This window comes from Saimiri boliviensis, chromosome Y (assembly GCF_048565385.1).
Source record: "Saimiri boliviensis isolate mSaiBol1 chromosome Y, mSaiBol1.pri, whole genome shotgun sequence".
Classification (NCBI taxonomy): Eukaryota; Metazoa; Chordata; class Mammalia; order Primates; family Cebidae; genus Saimiri; species Saimiri boliviensis.
This window is the reverse complement of record NC_133471.1, coordinates 8063234-8085752: the sequence shown is the minus strand read 5'-3', so window position 1 is coordinate 8085752 and position 22519 is coordinate 8063234. Positions and strand designations below refer to the sequence as shown.

At 34.2% G+C, this 22519-nt stretch overlaps 1 protein-coding gene and 1 long non-coding RNA gene across 2 annotated transcripts; both read left to right on the top strand.

Annotated features, from left to right (window-relative positions):
- The first annotated feature begins 215 nt into the window (after nt 1–215).
- LOC141583057 (GPI inositol-deacylase-like) lies at nt 216–14378 on the top strand. Its single transcript, XM_074392465.1, has 6 exons — nt 216–364; nt 3960–4117; nt 8053–8105; nt 9234–9300; nt 12888–12993; nt 14290–14378. Exons 1-6 carry the CDS (start codon nt 238–240, stop codon nt 14376–14378), a joined length of 600 nt encoding a protein of 199 aa, XP_074248566.1. The 5' UTR covers nt 216–237.
- A 1010-nt stretch (nt 14379–15388) lies between these two features.
- Nucleotides 15389–20421, top strand: LOC141582914 (uncharacterized). Its single transcript, XR_012515806.1, has 3 exons — nt 15389–15450; nt 19973–20019; nt 20370–20421. It is a non-coding gene; the product is annotated as an uncharacterized LOC141582914 (long non-coding RNA).
- Nucleotides 20422–22519: the final 2098 nt, after the last annotated feature.

The window sequence follows — 22519 nt, the reverse complement described above, 5'->3', positions numbered from 1 at the left end:
AATATATGTGTACTCTTACTATATTTTCATATAATTAAAACTGGGTGAAAATGTGTTTCTGTACCTTATGATAGGAGGTGATATAGTTTGATTTTCTTTTTTCTATAAAATTGCTCATATGCAGAGAGAACTATTTAGTATTTTTTAAATGATACTAAACCTTAATTATGACATGGTGATTTCTTTTAATAGGGTCAAGAATTTGCTCCAAAAAGTGTGACAATAATTGGACATTCTATGGGTGGCCTTGTTGCAAGAGCATTGCTTACACTGACAAATTTTAAGCATGATCTGATAAATCTTCTTATTACACAAGCCACACCTCATGTTGCTCCTGTGATGCCATTAGATCGTTTCATTACAGGTGAGTACTATTACATAAACATTAGCTGACCTCCGTATTGTTGTTTAGGATTAAATAAATAAATCCCTACAGCTGTTCCCCTTAGAGTATGCTACAGATTTATCCATGAATGAAGCAACGCAATTGCAAACTAACACTTTCAATTCTGAGTGTCTCTCTCTTTATATCTTTGAATTTAGGCTAATAATTGAAGCTACTATTATGTTTTGTGTGTCCATAGCTTCCTAACATGGTTGACATGCGTTTTATAATTCCTAGGCACTAGGGCTTCCATCTAGTTTTGTTTGTTTTTTTTGTTTTGGGGACAGGGAGTCTTGTTGCTCTTTCACCAAGTCTGGAGTGCAGTGGAATAATCTCAGCTCACTACAACCTCTGCCTCCCAGGTTTACGCTATTTTCATGCTTCAACCTTCCAAGTAGTTGGGAATACAGGTGTGTGCCACCATCCCCACTAATTTTTATATTTTTAGTAGAGACAGGGTTTCGCCATATTGGCCAGCCTGATCTCAAACTGCTGACCTCAAGTGATCTGCCTATTTTGGCATCCCAAAGTGCTGGGATGACAGGTGTAAGCCACCATGCCTGGCCAGTTTAGTTATTTTTGAGGACGGTACCCTGTCTCTTAAGATGTGTTTAAACTTCCTATGCTTTGTTAACTGGTTTAAGGACTATATAAAAAAATAAGCTTGTATTTAAGTAGAATAGTAGCAATATCTAGTTTTTAAATATGTAGGTACACTAACACTTTATTTAATGAGATATAATTCCTAATATTTATTGAACTCATTATAACTTGGGTATTAAAGACTTCATATGATATATTACCAGGCGTAATCCTCACTGCAGTCCTGTGAGGTAGATACCATTATTATCTTCATGTTTACAGATAGAAAAAGGCCAAGGTGAAGTTCTTGCCCAGAGTCATGTGGCAAGAAAGTAGTGAAACCAATATTTGACCCTCACAGATTTGCTTCTGGCCTTGTGCTCTTAACCTTTGCATGCTGTAAGGCCTCTTAATTGAAGTATATTAACATAGGAAATAAAGCCACAGATACTATAATCTTGCAGGAATTTTGAATGAAAAGTAGAAGTCTGTGATTGATGTCATCTAATCAAATAGTGATAATGTCACAGAATAAGAATTAAATACCAGTTATCTCAAGTTCTTAAAAAAAAAAAAAAAAAAAGCCAAACATTATCCTCACTGCTTGTAGGAATATTATATGAGTAGAAGAAAATCTTTAGAAAGAATTCTTCCTGGTTAGTAAATGTATATAGCTTCTTACCTACTAAAATTTGCATTATCTTTATTTTGATGAAAATTTTGTTTGTAGTTAACTGAGAAATATTCACCAGTGACTCCATACCAAAGCAGTTTTTCTAAAGTGCTCATCTTAACGTAACAGCATTGCCAAAGAATCACTTATTTTCTGTTAAGTATCTGGTGCAATGGTAATTATTATGAGGCTCAGTTTTTCTGTTAGTACTTTTAAAATTTTGCCTGTAGAAGTCTTTTAATGAGGAAACATTTCAATTTTAAAATAATGAAGTTGTTTAAATTTGTTGTAGTCTAATAATCTTAAATGACCTTAGGTTTGGGAAAAAAAAAATTAAAAGGCTGAAAGTCAGTACTTGTCACTGTAATAGAGAACTCTATATTATTGCATTTTATATGGTATATGTAGATGAGCCATGTAGATTAAATAAGAATGACTCAAATATATTTTAAAAATTATTTGAGAAATGTACCTTCAATAGGTTTTGTTGCTTTGGAGGGTGGCACTGTTTTGTCTCTAAAAGGCTCAGACTGAAAATAATTCTTAAGGTTAGGATGTCTTTCCTGTAATGAGTAAGTCTTTCCTCTTTATTCTAGATTTATTCACTTTATTTTACTAAGTCAAAATTAGAATGAAAATTTTAAGGTTTTGAGAGACAAAGAGCCATGTGACCTCTCAAGTAGATTTCCTGTTTATACTTGGTGAAAATACTGCCTTTCATTAGGAGGAAGGAGGCCTTGCACTAGGATCTGGTGCTCTGCCCCTACCCTTTCCCATAGTTTGAGAAGCATGAAGGCTAAGTAGCTTCCCTGTGTGGAGCCTGTGTGTTTACTTCTACACTGCGATCTAGCTAACCAAGCCTCCAGACTTTTCTTGTCTATATGCCTCAAGCCTGCTTCCAAGACCTGTGTGGGTCTCTTAATTTCCCTTGTTCTACTGAGGGCAGGTATGTAGAATCCTAAGCTTGAGTTGTGGCCAAGGCATAGCTCTGCAGGAAGTACAGACAGAGCTTGCATGTGCACATGAGGCCCTTACCATGTGGGATCAAACTGGGATGGCAAGAGAAGCACAGTAAAAGGCTACAGATCTGCTCACCTCCATTCTGCCACTATCCAGTGGCTAACTCTGAGGTGTCTGAGAATTCTTAATTTGAACCTGGCCGTCCAGATTATTTCAATGATGCATTTTTCAAAATAGGCAGAAAAGACTGTATTTCATTTAACAGGTTATTAGCTGGATTTTTGATTTTTTAAACTATTTAGACATATGGCTTGTGTGACCTGCTGGTTCTCTGAATCCCAGGTTCTCCAGATGTTAAGAGTCAGTCTGCTAGGTGGTAATCTAAGTAAGTACTGCTGGAATCTTTAATGCGGGCACCTTGCTGTACCCAATGTTTGAAACCCTGAGTGGGATCAAATGCCAGGATAAAAATGCATTAAGTTTTGATAATCAGAAAAAGAATGGAGAAATCCCCTGCCCTAGCCTCTGTTTAGTCTTGGACAGTAGAATTTTCTCACCTCAATAGACAAAGTGAAAAATTGTCAGCAGGTTCTTCCCTTTGAACGACTTGTTACACTAAATCGGTTGAATCCCTAACCCTGAGGTTTTCCGAAGCAGCATAGTCCTAAGACTAATGTCAGTAATATTGTCCTGATAGATTGTAAGAATTTAAATAGTACTTTGCAGTGGTGGTTGGCCACAGAAGAGACTTAGTAAGCCTTTTTAAGCTGGGACACTGCCATCAGTGGGAGGGGACTACATCTCTTTTTTTTTTTTTTTTTTTTTTTTCCTTACACACACACACACACACACACACACACACACACTATATTGAGGGTAATTGATATATTAAATACTGCACATATATAATATATACAGTTCGATGGATTTGAACATGTGCGTATACCATCAAGCCAATACCACAAATGTCTACAATGGTAGTGTAGTAAATTCTTATCTTTGGAAGAGTATTAGGGTTTTCCCTTTTTGCTATATTGTGTGACTCATGAGTAAGCATCATTCTTGTGCTATGTAGAAAGGTGTTTGCTTATGGATCCGAAGCTAATAAAATTTAGGTATCTCTTTTTCAATTAATGCCTTTACTAACTCTTAGTATTTGCGCTTTGATTTAATGAGGAAGTTGGAATATGTGTAAAGATACTGATTTTACTGAAAATAGGGAAATGTGAATAATGCACTCCTTATAGATGAAATGACTTAAGGAAAAATTCAGTTAAATATTAATATTACTGTATAAATATCTTCTTGTTGCAGGGAATGGCTACTATTTTTTAATGTCTCCTTTTTATTCCCTACCAGATTTTTATATGACTGTGAACAACTATTGGATTCTAAATGCTCGACAAATAAATTTAACCACACTTTCTGTAGCTGGAGGATTCCGGGATTATCAAGTTCGTTCAGGATTGACTTTTCTTCCAAAATTAAGCCATCATACCAGTGCCTTATCTGTTGTGGTAATCTTTTTCTATTGAAATAGTAATGTAATAGACCCAGTGGAACATGAAAGAAGAAATAATATATAGCTGTGTGGTAATGACTGCTGAGTTAGTGACATAGGACTGCTGTATGCGAATGCATGTTTGTGTGTGAGAGAGAGAGAGAGAGAGAGAGAGAGAGAGAGAGAGAGAGAGAATGAGAGAGAAAATGAATGAATGAATGAACAAATGAACATGAATGTGTTGGGAGGGCAGAGTTGTGGATGCTTATGTTCACAGGAGTAAAAAGGATGGCCAGGAACCATCTCTTAATGCCTGTAATTCTAGCGCTTTGAGAGGCCACGACAGGAGGACTGCTTGAGGCCAGGAGTTCAAGACCAACCTGGGTAACATAGGGAGATCACTCCCCCACCATCTCTACAAAATACAAAAAAATTAAAATTAGTCTGGCTAATTTGGGCATGGTAGTGAGTGCCCATAGTCTGAGCTACTCAGGAGGTTGAGGCAGGAAAATCACTTGAGCCCAGGCGTTTGAGGTTACAGTGAGCTGTGATTTTTATTGCTGCACCCCAGCCTGATGACAGAACAAGACTCTGACTAAAAAAAAAAAAAAAGAAGTACAAAGGATCTTAGAAATGTGGTAAAAATGACCCTATTATTGAGGAATAATGATTTCTTGTCCAAAATAAGAGCCTATTCATTGATTAGAGTTGTAACTAGAAGAATGTGTGGATTGGAATTCAGGGGAATCTAGTTATATCTGTGTTAAACTATATGTAATCATAGTAGAATATCAAACATATCACATACTCCTGAATGCTAAATTTGAATTAAAGTTTAACAATTTTATAATAACATGATTAGCTTTGATAGTATAAGTAGTATAAGTAGAACCCTGGTTAATTTATTTGCTACTTATTCTTCCCTGCTAGGACATCCATCAAGTATTTGGTCTTTAACTGGGATATGTAACCTATGTAAAGTGAGTCAAGTTTCCTTTTAGGACTTCTCTCTTGTATATTTAACCTTGAAGTCTTCAGTTAAGATGGTAGCTTCTTAACTCAATAGACACATCACCTTCAAATCTAATTACTTTCTAATGAGAAAATGCATAAAATGTAGTCTGCTTGTTCCTTTTGCTTTTTAGGAGATAACCCTATAGTCACTGTTTCATAGTTGGACCTCTTCATAGATACTCCTTTGTTCATCTCACCTATTGTTGTCCTACTTTAGATTACTATTCATTCATTAAATAGGTATTTACTGAATGCTTGGCTATGTAGGACAAAAATTATTAAGCTGTAGGACAAAAATTATTAAGCTACTTTGCTATTATGCACCATTTTCACATACCTAGAGGAACTGGGATATAGCCAGAATAGTTTTGAAATGAAATTAGCAAATATATCAAACCTTCTTATTATAGGTATGAATGTTGTTATTTGGTGTTGAATATTTTGGTCAGGTATTTGTTGGAAGTCCTCAAAAAATTGTGTATCAACTCTTTATAAACACAGATGATTTAGTCATGTGAAATTTGATGTAACTTATTCCCTAGAACTTGGCTGGAGCACAGTGCTGTATTGATACCACATCCTAAAGCTTATCTTTTTTTTTTTTTTGAGGCAGGGTCTCACTCTGTTGCCCAGGCTGGAGTGCAACAGCACTATCTCGGTTCTCTGCAACCTCTGCCTCCTAGGTTCAAGCAATTCTTCTGCCTCAGCCTCCCAAGTAGTTGGGATTACAGGCATTTACCACCACACTCTGCTAATTTTTGTATTTTTGGTAGAGACAGGGTTTCACCATATTGGTCAGACTGGTCTTGAACTCCTAACCTTGTGATCCACCCACTTCTGCCTCCCAAAATGCTGCGATTACAGGCGTGAGCCACCAAGTCAGGCCCTAAAGCTTGTCTTTTAAAGAACTTTGATCTTTTTAGTTGTGTGTGTGGGGGTGTGTGTTTTGTGTACTACTTTATTTTTTTCTAATCCGTTAGATAATGTGTTGCTTTCAAGTCAGTTGGTTATCTCTGATTTCTGTATCTGATGAAGATATTTTGCTTTTGGAACTTTCTCAAAAGTGGCCATTGTATACCCTAAGATTTATTTTTTAGCCTCCAGGTATTCTACAGCCTTTCATATAGCTACATGTATATTCACTTTAAAAAATATTAACAAGTAATCATTTTTGAATGATTATCTCAAGAATAGTTAAATGATGTTTACATCCACTGGGATGGAAAAATCTTTTAAGTTAGACACCATAATTATATTAAGAGGGTTGACTAAACTGCTGAAACAGTCCCACACAGGTAATGACACTGAGGCACAATAGAAGTTTACATTTATTAATGTAACTGCCCTGGGTGGGTATTTAGGTTGGTGGGTGGTTTTCTAAGAGGTTCCGTTCAGGGACTCAGGCTGAGAGTAGGCATTCCATCTTCAGTGTTTTACTTTCAGAGTTGCTCTAGTTATCTTCAACCACAGAAAGGAAGAAAGAACATGAGACAAATGTCAGGCTTACAAATGGCACACATCTCTCCTGCTCACATACCATTATAAAAAACTCAGTCACATATTATAGCAAGAGAAGCTAAGAGCTGTAATCCAACCAAGTGTGCAAGCAAACAAGAATGGATTTTGGTAGACATTTGGCAGTTTTCAATGTAACAATCATGAGCAACTACCTTTTTGATTTGTGTTGGCCTTTTCTTTTTCAACTGTAGCACACATGCATTAATTAAAGTGAATGGAAGTAAACTGGATTTATATTCTTGGTAATGGTAAATGCTGTCTACTAAGAGTTCTTATTCTACTGACCATTAATGTAATCAAAGAATGACAGTGAACTCTGATTGTCTATTTTTTTTTTTTTTTTTAGTAAACTGTAAGTAGTAATTTCTAAATATATCAAGTAATTATAAGTTCATCAAGTAAACTGTAGATTTCTCCCACTTCAGAACTTGGAACCCAAAGACACGTTATTATTTATAGACTTCAAGGGTGATAGTGATTCCTTAGAAGTTATATGTATCTATTTTTTAAGTTCATTTATTAAAGAGATATTTTAGGCCTCTGTAAATTATCTTGCATCTACGCTATTAGTCTCCTCATTTTGTTTTGACAGTTCTGATAATGACAGCTCCTTGTCTCTTTGATGGTACATAGAGAGATGCTATGAAAAATAAAATCAGATTTACTTAATGAGCACCTGTTGTGTGTAAGATGCTATTCACAGAGAGATCATTATCTGGTGTGAAAAAGAGTCTGTAGTTTTTGGAGGGTGCTGTGCCATTGTTAGGAAGCCTTCTGCAGATACTTGTATTTTTTAGGAGCCTTTTGGGCGTATACATCCTAATCAGCCAGGGTTTTTTTTTTTTTTTTTTTCCAAAGTAAATAAGCCTGGACCCCAATTGTGAAAGTCTGATTTGGTATTTTTGGAATTGTGATCAGGCATACTTGGTTTGAAAAATCTTCTTAGGCCTAATTATTTCTTAGGTATACCACTGGTGAAGAAATAATATCTTAGAATCTATCAAGTGGTAGTTTGGTCAAAATTAAAATTACTAAAATGTCTTTAGTAACTTACATTATGATTTATAAAATAATCTTAAATTTACCTCTCAGGGTAATTAAAAAAAGGTAGACATTAAATTTTAGGAAAGAGTCCATGGTTGCTTTAATAATTTTTAAAGGGTAATTTAAACTTGACTAGCCAGGAATGATATTTATAGAAAGAGTTATGTTTTATACAGAAAAACTCTAATATATTTAGATCACCTTTTATAAGAATGCATCATTTAAAAATGACTAGGTGTCACAGTATAGTGAAACCATGTTATGTGTTTCTAAATATTAACTTATAAGAATTTCAAACTTTTTCGAGAATAACAAATGTGTTTTTTTGTAAGTTTGATTATTGTTTTCTCTCTTTTCTTTTTTTTTTTTTTTAAGAGTTCAGCAGTGCCTAAGACCTGGGTCTCAACAGACCACCTCTCCATTGTGTGGTAAGTTAATGCTTATATAACTTATTTTGATGATTTGTCATGGGCGTCTTTTCTCCTCAATGCAGTAATTTAATTGGTTTGTTAACCACTTTTTTTTTGTTTTTGAGACAGAGTCTTAGTCTGTTGCCCAGGCTGGAGGACAGTCGTGCAGTCTCCACTCACCTGCAACCTCTCACCTCCTGGGTTCAAGTGATTCTCATGCCTCAGCCTCGAAAGTAGCTGGAATTCCAGACATGTGCCGTCATGCCTAGATTTTTGTATTTTTAATAGGGGTGAGGTTTCATCATGTTGGTCAGGCTGGTCTGGAACTCTTGACTTCAGGTGGTCTGCCCACCTTAGCCTCTCAAAGTGCTAGGATTGCAGTTGTGAACCACCGTGCCTGGCCTGGTTTGTTGATTTTCTTAGAACTTCATCCATAAATAAGACTATGGGAGAAATACTAACTTAAGAAATTGGAACTCTAATCTTGGTTCTTGTTTCAGTTTGACCAAGGTTCTCTTGTCAACATATAAAATAACCTCCCAAAAACCTCCCAATAGCATTAGTCTCAAGTGAAGCTAACATCAAATACCAAAGTTTTTGAGATTTTCCTGGTTGGGTGGAGTCAATCGCACCTGTGGTAGGAGTTTCTGAGCTTCTGGCTAGTCACTATACTCAGATTTGGTTAATGGAGCAGTGACTATTCTCGGGAGCGGCACATGGAAAACCAAGTAGGAATTAGATTTATCTATATGGGTCAAGAAATAGGCAGACCCTAATATATTTCTCATTGTGTTTCAGCTTAAAGATTCTCTTTTGACTTTCCTCTGGCTGTGCAAACAGTAGCATCTGCTAGAATGACGTGCTTCAGGCATATAGAGATGGGGTAGATGGTGCATGTATAGCTAGGGTAGGTGAGGGAATTTAGGACCCTGAAAAATGTGGCAAACATTCAAGAAGATTTAATTTGCTTTATTTTTGCTTTAAAGTTTTCATCTTTAAGATGTATGTTAAATAAGAATGATTTGTTACATAATTTTTCAGTTTAGAACACTAAAAGAAACTCAGATGTTCCATTAAACAATAAAATTGTATGAAAAGTTTATGTTTTAAGAAAGTTTTATTTGTAACACTTACTTTATTCCTCAGGTGTAAACAATTGCAGTTGACTACAGTTCAAGCATTCTTTGATCTTATTGATGCTGATACTAAACAGGTATATATTTTTAAACTAAAAATTATTTAAGCAAAAGCTTTTACTTTACTATATCATTTACAGCCATGATGGATTTAGTGTATTTTCTTTACCTTGATGAAAATAGGAGCATATACCTTGTATCAATTTTAATTAGTCCAAAAATGGAAATACCTTTCTTTTTCTCATAATATTTGGACTGCTGTGAATAATTTATAAAATGCAATGAATATGAAAAAGTGAAAGAACCTTAAATCTTCCCCTAGTTCTTCCCACTATTTAAAGTTTGACATTTAGCTTTTTTTTTTTTTTTTTTTTTTTTTTGGAATGGAGTTTCACTCTGTCACCCAGGCTGGAGGGCAATAGTGTGATCTTGGCTCACTGCAGCCTCTGCCTCCCAGGTTCAAGCACTCCTCTTACCTCAGCCTCCTGAGAAGCTGGGACTACACTTGCACACCACCAGTGTTTTTAATAGAGATGGGCTTTCACCAAGTTGGCCAGGCTGGTTTCAAACTCCTGACATCAGGTGATTCACCTGTCTTGGCCTCCCAAAGTGCTGGGATTACAGGCGTGAGCCACTATACCCAACTTTCTTTTATTTTTAAATGTAGGGGAAATGCTTCTTACAAACTATTTTATAAATTTTTTTTGTAATACCTTATAAACATCATTATCTATCTTATGTTTTGTTTTGTTTTGGTATTTTTTGATCATTATCTATCTTACTAGACTTTTTTTTCCTTTTTGAGAGATAAGTCCTCACTATGTTGTCCAGGCTGGACTCAAAGTCCTAGGCTCAAGTGATTCTCCCACCTCAGCCTCTTGAGTTTATTAAACATTTTTGAACCATTTTTTTAAAATGCACTTTAGCTTTCTGATAAGATTAAAGTGTGTAATTTATTGAATAACCTAAGCTCACCATAGCTTAAATTATTTACTTCTGTAAGTTTTACCTTCTCTATAATGAGATTTCACAGTGTAAACTCTTCAAACTAGTAATTTTCCAAATTTTTCAATCAGCAGAACAAATGGAAGTCATAGTATCCTTTACAGATTATCACATTCCTCTTTTATCTGTTTCTTGTCTGCTAGCAGATAAATGGTAGCAGGTACCAAGGATTTCAGCAAAAATCAGAGAATTATTTTCATTAACTTAAATTTTTTTCTGTGAGTTGGAAACATTGTCATTATTCATCTTCAACAGCCTTTTACCTCAGGTCATCTTGTTACATGGAAATATATTTTGAGAACTATGGCTCTGGCTTATTCTTTTGGAGAAAAATGTTGCTTATTTTTTAAGTAGTCTTTTTCATGGCAAAGCATTGCAACCTTTATATTTTTGGAGTGTTTCCCCTGAAGGCTCCAATTCTTGGGGAAACTAATATGAGTGATCTCTTTCTCAATATGTCTCCAGGCGATACTTTTCTTATCTATGAGGAAAGAACCTTTGTCCTGTAGTGTACTCTCTTATAAGGGTAGGGATTTTTTTCCTTAACTCTTCAGAAAGCTGTATAATCACTCTTAGAGAGAATCATAGATACTTAGCTCTTTTCCTGAAGATCCAGATAATTTTGTGTTTTACCACATTTTAAACTACAAGATTCGGTGTTTTAGTTAATGTATTTATTGATTTTAATAAGCTTCACCAAGTTGACACTGTGACTTGGTCAGGAACACAAACATTTTTTGGTTTATCAGCACTGTTTTAACTGTGAGACTTAGCCTTGGTAAAGCTGCTAAGCCTACTTGAGGGACTGCAACTAGATACAATAATAGAATCAATTAAAGTTGTTTGTACTTGCACTGAGATTTAGTAAAGTTAAGAAAAACCTTATTCCAACTCCTGAAGAACAGGATACCTCAGGTAGGTATATTCCTAAAAAAATTGGACATAAAACTAATTTCAGTAAATAAAATCGTGTTTTTCCATTCACTTATAAGATTAGAAAAGAGTTATAGTACTAATATATAATAAATTATAATTCTGAATGTATAAATATTTTGTGCATTTTAAGGGGAAAATGAGAAATTTTTAATAACCAGATAGCTAAGAATCAAAAATACTGCTGATGAAACTGAGTTTTGTTTTAAAACTCACTATGTGTAATTGTCTGACTAAATAGTAGAAAATAAAAACTTAAGGTATGATATCTAACCCTCGGGAAGTATATAGTCTAGGAGAAAAGCAGAACATATATATTCAGAGAAACTAAAATGCAAAGCATAATTAGTCCTAAGCATGGTGATAAGGCAGGAATCAGAGTAATTTTTGGTGGTTCTTAGCATAAAATTCATAGCTAAAATCTTTTGAGTAAACAGATTGCCTAGAGAGTGAGTAAGGTTGGTAGAATGCAGTCTTAATTAAATTAAGTTTTGATAGGCTGTAACATTTAATTGATTGCAAACAGATGTGGCCACTTAAGAAAATCACACAAATTTAGTATGTGATTGTGTTCTTTGAAGTAGAGAGTTTACATGAATTACTGACCTCCACTCTGCTGACACCATATCTAGAGAACCGTATTCTATTTCATGCATATTTTGAGAGGGACGTCAGCAAACTTGAGTATATTCGGAGGAGGCAATCAGGATGGTGAAGGGACTAAAAGAGTTCTGTGATAAACAGTTGATATGTTTGAAGTTGTTTTATTTGCAGAAGATATGTTTTATTTGAATGGCGGACATAGCAAGCTTCTAATTTTTGAAGGACTCTCTCCCAATCTAAGATAGCAGTGCAATAAGGAATCAGATTATTTGCTCTAAAAAGGGTAAAGCATTCTCCTGATAGGAGCTGTTAAAATTGGAATGCACTGCCTTACAAAGTAGCAAATTAAAAATGCTCAAGGAAATGCTGGATGACTTTCAAAGGGATTGGAAAGGTTTAGTATACCTGAATCCTTATTAATTCTTTGCCATTCTCATTCTGTTGTTGAGAAAAGTCACTTACCTCTCAGGGTCTCAATTATTAAACTCTAGAGTTGAATAATGGTTGATACCAAATGGATTTTACACCCCAGTACACTTTTTTTAAGGGATGTGCTTGTATAAAGTTGCCAACTTTTTATTGTGCCAGGATATTTAGAAAACAAGTAGAAGGATAGAGTAAGAGAGTAATTTCTATGGTAGGAAAGTTGGCAATATCTTCTCTAGTAAACAGTGGCTTCCTTGTTGTGGTATTGACAGTAGTCTGAATTTGGAAAGTGGTATGTTAGAATCACTAGGTCAAAGAATCTCTAAATTTCTCTTCTGGTTCTATATATTTTTATAATGTTTTATTCTTAACTGTAACTTGAGAGGCACTATTGCATAATAATGAAAGCATGGACTCTAGAGCCAGGATGCCTGGGTGTGAGTCACAGCCCAGACTTAATAGCTGTGTGATATTGGGCAAATTCCTTAATTTATCTGTGCTTTAGTTTCTTCACATTTAAAATGCAGGTAGTATCATTATCTTTTAGAGTTTTTGACTGAGTTCATATACAGTGCTCAGAACAGTGCCTGGCTCAGAGTAATAAATGTTGGCTATTGTCATTATTACTGAAGCAATGTTTCATAGAACTGTTGCAAAAGATACAAAATGATACAGAATGTGTCAATGTTCTTTCTAGATAACTCAAAATTCCAAGAAGAAATTGGCAGTTTTGACTCACCACTTTATAAGACACCCATCAAAACATTTTGAGGAAAATCCAGCTATAATTTCTGACTTAACAGGTTGGTGACAATAATGCATTTTAATTTTAAATGGAGTATTACTAATTTTGAGTAAATCTGTAGGAGACAAAACCTTCGAAACTGTGATAATTCAAGTTTTAGGGTCCTATTGTATATGTATAATTTATTTCCCTATGCTGGTGCAGTTCTTGGTCAGGAAGGGAAAAAGAGAAGCAACATATAAGAGGTTACTGATTAAAATTTTGTCCTGAAAATAACATGACAAATAAAAAAAAATTCAATTAACTGACTGTTCTCCTAGCAATCACGTAAAATAAGTGCCATATTATTCTTACCTCCTTTCAGTTTCTCAATTATCAGTTATTATTCATTCTTCTTTTGGATACCAACATATCTTTTGCTGATAAATTTTGTTTTTAAATATAAAGCAAAATAACTTGCTTTGTCTATTTAAAAAGAGCAAATTATACCTATTATATGTAATTATATGTCTTGTTTGAGAAGTGAAATATTTATTTCCTTTATTTTCTTATTTTGATAATTCCTTAGAGTTAAAGGATACCAAACAGATTTATACTTTACTTGATGTGGATGCTAGTTGGTGATGAGCGTATAGAAAATATATTACTAGATTTTTTGTTTTAATATAGCCAGTGTTCAGGAAACCACTTCTTTATTGTGACTGAGAAGTATTTCACCAGGATTCAAAGAAGAAAGAAACTATGTAGTATAAAAACAAAACAAGGCAAATAAATTAATTTCCTTTACCTTAAGGGACATCTCTGTGGGTTCCAGTAAAAGTGTCCAAATGGACCTATATAGCTGACAATGTAAGTATTCCACCAATCGGTGTTTTTTTTTTTTTTTTTTTTTTTCATTTTTTTTCCAGAAGTGATTTAGTACCTATCTTTAAAAGTTAAAGACTCTTTTAAAAAAGATAACTGCATGCCATTTTCCCATGATTTAATAATAATTCTTTAAGAAATCTAGTCAGTAATCAGTTTTATCATAAATTTATTTTTGCTATTTTCTTTTTCAGTTTGTTTACATTAGGATCCGAACAAGGCCTACACATTGTTATCAATTAATGTCTCTTATTACTTTTTAATCGGGAAGACTTTCTCTTACCACCACCCTCTCCCTTTTTTTCTTGAAACTTATTTGTTAAAAACAAAAACAAAAACAACAAGTCATTTGTCCTCTAGAGTTTCACATTCTTGATTTTACTGACTGCCTTCCTGTAGTCAGTCAACATATTCCTTTGCCTGTTGTGGCCCTGTGATTTAGTAGTTGGATCTAGCTGCTTTTTCATATTCAGATCTTTGTTTTTGCTAGGCTCTATTTTTGTTATGTTAGCCACTGTTGATGAGGAATGCGTGGAGCTATTAATTGATTTAGGAGGATGCAAAAATGATGATGTTTAATTTTATTATTTATTAACTAGAATAGTACTCTAGTTAATTCTGTTTCTTTTTATTTTATTTTTTTATTTTATTTTATTTTTTATTTTTTTTTATTTGAGACTGAGTTTCGCTCTTGTTACCCAGGCTGGAGTGCAATGGCACCATCTCGGCTCACCGCAACCTCCGCCTCCTGGGCTCAGGCAATTCTCCTGCCTCAGCCTCCTAAGTAGCTGGGATTACAGGCACGCGCCACCACGCCCAGCTAGGTTTTTTGTTTTGTTTTGTTTTGTTTTGTTTTGTTTTTTTGTGTTTTTTTTTTTTTTTTGTATTTTTAGTAGAGACGGGGTTTCACCATGTTGACCAGGATGGTCTCGATCTCTTGACCACCTCGTGATCCACCCACCTCGGCCTCCCAAAGTGCTGGGATTACAGGCTTGAGCCACCCGCCCGGCAATTCTATATTACTTAGAGCAAAACTTCTGCTCATCTACTAATTGAAAGTAGAATAAATCCTATGAGAAAATAATGATAATTGTGTGGATCTTTATCTTTGGATATTACCTTATATTTACTCATTATCAGAATGGTGAGTTGGCTCACAGGCATCCTCTTATCAGTGACCATTAAAGGGTCTCAAAACCATAATCTGTTGCTAGAAATGCTTATAGCTATTGGATTGGCATTTCTAGGCCTTTTCAGTGGCCAGAGCTAAGAACTGTATAAAAGTTTACCTAAAAAGCAAAACGAAAACAAAAACAAAACACACAATAAAACAACAAAAAGTTCATTCACACTTATACTTCCAGGACAAACTGAGGACTACAGAGATGATACCTAATTTTTCTCTTGCCCTTCTGTATCTTCCTCCTTCTGCTCCTAGAGTATTGGTTCTCAACAGCACCAAGATGATAGAATGAGAATAATTACTCATTTGCTATATCTGGTTTTTGGAATGATTAAATTAATCTACTCATTATAGCTATATTGAGTGTTTTTCTTCTTTTTTTAGAAATCTGAGAAGATGTATTTTGCATTTCCTCTTGAAAATCATAGAAAAATCTACACTCATGTCTATTGTCAGAGCACTATGCTGGTAAGATAATTGGTACATTCTATGTAGATTTAAGAGATTAAACTGTTGTTCATTTTTCAAATTCTACTGATAGACCTAGTTAATCTACATAGTTGAAAAATAATTTCTCTGGAACAGTGTTTTAATTGAAAAGTATTAATCAGAAATTTTCTGTCACAGATACTATGCTATTAAATTGTAACTTTGGTTCTAGTTTAGGTCTTCCACCCTGTCTTTCTGCCTTAGTATTACTCTGTTCATGATGAAGAAATGGAATTCAAAACCCCTTTAATTCTAAGTTTCTATTAGTACTTTAAATAATAGATGTAAGTAAGCAAAGCTATTCTATAGTAACTTCATAAAATGAATTCTGTTTTTTCATTGGCTTCCATACTAAAATTTGAGGTACTTTTTATACCAAATATTCTCTAAGATAATAGAGTAACTTTTACAATGTTATCTAGATTTATTGTATCAGAATAAATATTTTGATTTTTGTGTTTCTTTTTTTTTTTTTTTTTTTTTTTTTTCGCTTTCAGCTCAGGCTTTAGATCCATTGCTTTTCTTTTTAATGAGTATTATGTTAGGCACTGTTAAAAAATGTGATATTGTTTTAAAAAAGCTGTAGCATGCATTTATTACAGTACTAGGAATGAAAGCCGGGTGCGGTAGCTCACACCTATAATCTTATCACTTTGGAAGGCTGAGATGGGTGTGTCGTTTGAGTTCAGGAGTTTGAAATCATCCTGGACAATGTGATGAAACCCCATCTCTGCAAAAAATATAAAATACTTAGCTGGATGTGGTGGCACACACCTGTATGTAGTTCCTGCTACTTGTGGGGCTCAGGGAGAAAGAGCGCTTGAAACCAGAGGTTGAGATTGCAGCGAGTTGAGATTATACCACTTGCGCTCCAGCCTGGGTGACAAAGTGAGACCCTGTCTCAAAAAGAAAAAAAAAAAAAAGAAGAAAAAAGTAATGCTTAAATAATACTTCAATAATTTATCTACATTTCTAACTTTCAGGATTTTTTCTTGATTTGGGTTCTTTTTCCTCTATTCTGATTTTTTTTTTTTTTTTTTTTTTTGGCGTGTCTCAAGATTCTTCACTTTATATTTCCATGTGTTCCTTCTTCTCCCTTTTGTTATTTGTATTTATTTAGAACCAAAATCTAGTACTTTGCTGGAGATGCTGACATCTGATTACAGTATATAGTAAAATCTTTTTAAAAAGATGATAGGCATGTGGGCTGGGTGCTGAGGAATACTACATTTTAGTGGAATTGCCAGATTTGCATCTCTCACAGAGACTATCATCTCTTAGCCTAAAATCTAGATGGGCTCTTTACACCGGCAGATTCTGGCCCTGAGAGTAATGGCTTAAAATAGTCTTTCTCACTTAATACTGAATTTCAAATCAGGATGTCATTATTGTATTTAGAAAAATGCCTGCCAAATTGCAAATTATTCATTTGGTTGATGGGAGGATTTTTTTTCTGTATTTAGTGTTCACTGCTATCAATTAGCATAAAGTCATGTGGTGAATTTTAAAAATCTTTAAAATTTTTATTTTAGAAGTTTTCAAGTATATATATAGGCAGAAATAAAATATTAGAATGAATTTTTTTATAATCTTCACATAGCTTTAACAGTTATTAATACTGTCATACATCATTTATTCCTTCCCACTCTTCTTGACTGTAGAATTTTAAAAGTAAATTCTAGGCATTTTATTAGTTCATCCATAAAGTATGTTTTTCTATAAGGATTTTACATATTACTGTAATGCCATTATTTCATCCAACCAAATTAATACTACTTCCTTACTATCATCTGATATTCACTCCATGTTCAGTTTTCCTCGGTTCACTTAAATTTCAAGTTTATTTGAATCAGAATCTAATGCATACATTGCCTCTGGTTCTTAGATCTTAAGTCTCTTTTATAATAAATAGCTCCACCCTTTTCCCCACATTCTGTGTTTAACTGATTATATTCTCATAGTGTCTTTTAGGATGTATTTCTATCCCCTATATTTTCTATTAACTGGTAGTTAGATCTAGAATCTGGATTAGATTCAGATTAATTTTTTATAATAAGAATGTTTTATAAGTAGAGCTATGTATCACCTATTTCTTGATATCAGGAAGTACACAATGACTGGTTTTACCACTTCTAGAGACAAAAATACTGGTGGGCTCTGGGGTGCCAGCATGATCCATCTATTATTATAAGGTATCCAGTCAATCTTTCACTTAATGATTTTAGCAGCCATTATAAGCATGGCTTTTTACTGTAAATGGAATTTTTTGAGAACTATAGATTTTTGATTAGCAGCATTTTCTTCCCTGTATAATTTAGGAGTTAGTTAATAATCCCTGAGTAACTTCTAAAGTTTTTGTAACTAGCTAGCCTTTTAACACCTTGGTTATATCAACATGATGTCTTAGGGTGGGCTTGAGTAATACATTATCTATTCAATCCATTGATGAATGAATCAGAATTTCCTGTACACTGAAGTAGTGTGGAATATCAGCAATTTTTATAATGAAGGCTACGTCTGAGGATAGGCCCCCCACTTAGTAGCCGTAAAAACCCTTTACAAAAATGGGTTGGATCGTTTACAGCCTGCTAGATTTTCTGTGTTCAGGCTGTGGAGATCTACTCTGTTGCCTTGCTTCTTTAATGTCATATTATTGTTCTGGGAATTACAGGGAACTGATACAGGACTCATAAAAGTGTTTTACCTGCAGAGGAACACCACATTTTTTTGTTTGTTTGTTTTGTTTCCAATCAGATTACTTTTATATAATCCAAAAAAATGTCTTAGCATTTTATTTAAGCTGAATGAGAGCAGAGGCTATGTGTGCCTGATTCATCATTTTCCTGAGGGCTTAGCATATAATTCCTTGGCCCTAGAATGGATTTTATAAATATCAGTTGAATAAAAGGATTGATTTCTTGATTGTCCTATCTGGAATTCAAAGGACAAATGTATTTAGCTATTTGAGCAGTGCTTCTCATCCTCTTATGTGTTGGTAGGATTTCAGTAGTTAGATAATTATATCTCAGAACATTGCTCTTACTTCCTTAAAAGTTACAGTGAAGAGGCCGGGCGCGGTGGCTCAAGCCTGTAATCCCAGCACTTTGGGAGGCCGAGGCGGGTGGATCACGAGGTCAAGAGATCGAGACCATCCTGGTCAACACGGTGAAACCCCGTCTCTACTAAAAATACAAAAAATTAGCTGGGCATGGTGGCGCGTGCCTATAATCCCAGCTACTCAGGAGGCTGAGGCAGGAGAATTGCCTGAACTCAGGAGGCGGAGGTTGCGGTGAGCCGAGATCGTGCCATTGTACTCCAGCCTGGGTAACAAGAGCGAAACTCCGTCTCAAAAAAAAAAAAAAAAAAAAAAAAAAAAAAAAAAAAAAAAAGTTACAGTGAAGATCTCAGGTCACACTGCTTTTAACTGATTAAAGCTGAATACAGAATGTGTTAAAATGTCATAGTATCTTCTGCATTTCCATCCGTGCTGATGAATCTAACCAGCTTTAGACTGGAGCCCTTGGAATTATGCTTTAGTACAAACACATTCTTGATTGTGTAGAAGTTATTTGTTGGTCATTTTGGGATGGAGTTGGGTGGATCACAAGGTCAGGAAATTGAGACCATCCTGGCCAACATGGTGAAATCCTATCTCTACTAAAAATACAAAAATTAGCTGGTTATGGTGGCACCACTGCACTCCAGCCTGGTGACAGAGCAAGACTTCATCTTAAAAAAAAAAAAAAAAAAAAAAAGAAGAGAAAAGAAAAGAAAAAAAAGATGTCAGTTTAAAAGTCTACCTCCGGCTTTTCTTTCTTTGTTTAAAAGATGTCAATTACTTTCTATCTAATTAAGGTATGGACATTACTGACCTCTGAAAATTTTGGTTCAATAATTAGAAATGCTTAGGTGATGTGCTGTAGAGAGATGGCAAGGCATGGTGGCTCACACCTGTAATCCCAGCACTTTGGGAGGCAGAGGCAAGCGAGTCACTTGAGGTCAGGAGTTTGAGACAAGCCTGGCCAACGGTGAAACCTCATTTCTACTAAAAATACAAAAATTAGCTGCACATGGTGACGGATGCCTGTAATCTCAGGAGGCCGAGGCAGGAGAATCACTTGAACCCAGGAGGAGTAGGTTGCAGTGAGCCAACGTCGCACCACTGTACAACACCTGGGCGACAGAGCAAGACTCTATCTCAAAAAAAAAAAAAAAAAAAAAAAAAAAAGAGAGAGAGAGAGAGATAGCTGTCAGGGCAGTCTTTCTCTTGCTCCTGGATAACTGCTTACCTATCAATGTTGATTTTAGACTTCTTTACCCATCCTTGATTTGTTTGACTTTGAGAACATCTTGGATATGTTTCTCAATAATAAGCTATTATTTTTCACTTGCTCCCAGTCATCCTATCATATAAGCATAAAGTATTGAAAATGGATACTTGTCTTATGTAATTGTTTTCTACAATACTTAATGTGTTTTGTTTTTTATTGTTAATCAACAGGATACGAATAGTTGGATTTTTGGTTGTGTAAACAGCCCTTCTATGTGGTAAGTCTTTTGAACCCACTGTTCATTTATCTGAACATAAACAATACTTGGAAATTACACTTTAAGAATAGCTTCATACATTGTTATCATTTTGATGCTATGTGAAATTATAGTATTGTTTTTAAAATGAATAGTAAAGGAAATGAATATGCTAGTAATTTTTCCAAACATTGAAATTAGGAAAAACATTTTTGTTTCTAAGGGAACTATGCAGACAGAGTATATTGGATTAGACTCACTAGACATCTCTAGGTGTAGAGATGATTTATTTTTCCTTTGAGTCTTATTTGTAATTTATAATACTTCCATATATTTGATCCTTTAATTATATTTTCATATTTATTTTAAAGCCAGACAGGTGTTGATTTATCATGGAATGCTGAACTGCTGCCAACAGTTAAGGTAAATTACGGCTTCAGAATTTTAATATTCAGGTGAAAAAAATACTTGAGTCCATATACATTTTAAAATATTCTTTTTCATTAGCTTATCTTGATATTAAATAAGTTTGAGATTTGCTAACCTACGTTTAAAAAATACTTTTCCTAGAAATACATTTGATAGGGAATAATATACAATTAGTGTTATTTATATATATTTTTTATTTTCAGAGATAAAAACTATAAGTTAACAGTCCTCTAAATCTCTGTATGTTATAGCCTCATACCAAAAGAACTGGATGGATTTCTAACATTCAATTTGAGTGTATGTTTGAATGGCCTTCCATAAAATATGAGCTGAGTAATATACTTAGAATTCATTCTGGGAGGAAGGGCCTGCAGTAGGAACATGGACATCTCACAAAGATATGATACATGGTCAAGCACTTGAATAACTAGTTTATCTAGTACTCCCCAGGGTGATAAGTCACATCAGGGATTTATTTAATTGTTGTTTATGATTTGATTAAGCAACTCTGCTGGGTCAGCAAGTTCTTTTATAAAGGGCTTATTTGTGTAGTCTCAAAATCTATTGTTGAAAAAGCAAAATAATTATAAAATTTGATGAAAATATCTGTTCTGATTTCCAAATTGTATTTATTGTAACTGATAATGTTATATCAGGATCGATAGTTTTCAGTCTTCAAGTAAATCTGTACTTTAAAAGTAAAACACAGTTTCATAATGAATCCTAAACTCATTCATTGACTTGAAAGTGAAATCATCTGATGGTTCCAGTCATTTCACAGTTAACTCAATTAAGTTAATTATTTTTGCTCATGAATATTTATAATTATTTGTATATATAGTCAACTCTGTACTATACAGAGAGTAACTTATACTAACAGAGAGGAATGGTGTCAAAAGAAATAATTACAAGTCATACTTCCCTTTGGAATGGTTGCAATTCTTTTTGTTACCTTGCTAAATCTTATTTGTACATATTCGTTCATGTGACCTTGAGTTTACCAAACAAATATGATAGGAAAGTTAATTGACTCATGAACATTTTGAAGGTCTCTCACTAGTTCTATCCTGACCAGATCGAAACAAACAAAAGTATTAGGATATACTTACTGTTCAGTTACTTATAAGGTGTAATTAAATATTTCTTCAACTTATATTTTTTATTTCAATAGCTTCAGGGGTATAAATGATTTTTTATTACATGGATGAATTGTGTAGATTAATTTGGATATTATATCCAGCCTATAATATAAGGATTAAGAATAAATAAATTATTAAAAACTCAATAAAATGTATTTTGCTCCTATACTTTAAAAGGTATTTCTTAAATCATAAAATTTTTATATTATTCTTTTAAACCTCCGAATATTAATCAGTTTCTCCATCAAACACTAGGTCTCTATGTTGTTTGTTCTGCATGTAGGAAACAGCTGGCTGAACAGCAGGAGAACAAGTTATTTCAGCTGCCTATTTTTCATGGCAAATGCTGAAAGAAAGAAGTTAGAAAACAGAAATTACAGCATTCTGCAATGTTACATGCTCTCAGCTTAAGAGGATAGATTTTTTTTTATTGTAATAAATCAAAATTGTATGTAATGTGTATTAACCATTTATAAATAGCACACAAAATTATTTTGCTGTGAAACCGAAGGAATGACTAAAGCAAAGAAATTTTGTAGAGTTTATTCACATTAATACCATCTCCAAAAAAAATAATGTCAGATGAGAATTATATCACTGTTAAATACTTCTGTGGACTGAACTTTTAATAAATAGCTGGGGCCCTCCATCAAAGCACGTATAAATTCAACACTTGGCCATTGTTGAGAAAAAATACTTAAAAGCTGTTAGAGTGGATAGTGGCACAGATTATCCAAGTTTTTTCTAATTAATTTATGTTTCATATTAGCTACCATTTTGATAGCTAATTTGGGTTTTAGCTCCCTGTAGCTGTGGCTTATGTGGCTATTTTGAGGCTTTTAAAATTTATATTAAAACATACGAATCTGTCACAGGGACTTTGCTAAATTGGGACAAACCCAGGAGTTTATGTTTAATAAGCATGCTACAGGAATCTCATCAGGTTTTTAGAA

Bases quoted from the DNA above. Each gene is read 5' to 3' on its own strand.
- LOC141583057 (XM_074392465.1), top strand. From the start codon at position 238: ATGGGTGGCCTTGTTGCAAGAGCATTGCTTACACTGACAAATTTTAAG. The intron at 365-3,959 runs GTGAGTACTATT...ATTCCCTACCAG, and splicing joins ATTAGATCGTTTCATTACAG to ATTTTTATATGACTGTGAAC. The intron at 12,994-14,289 runs GTTGGTGACAAT...TGTTTTTGCTAG, and splicing joins TATAATTTCTGACTTAACAG to GCTCTATTTTTGTTATGTTA.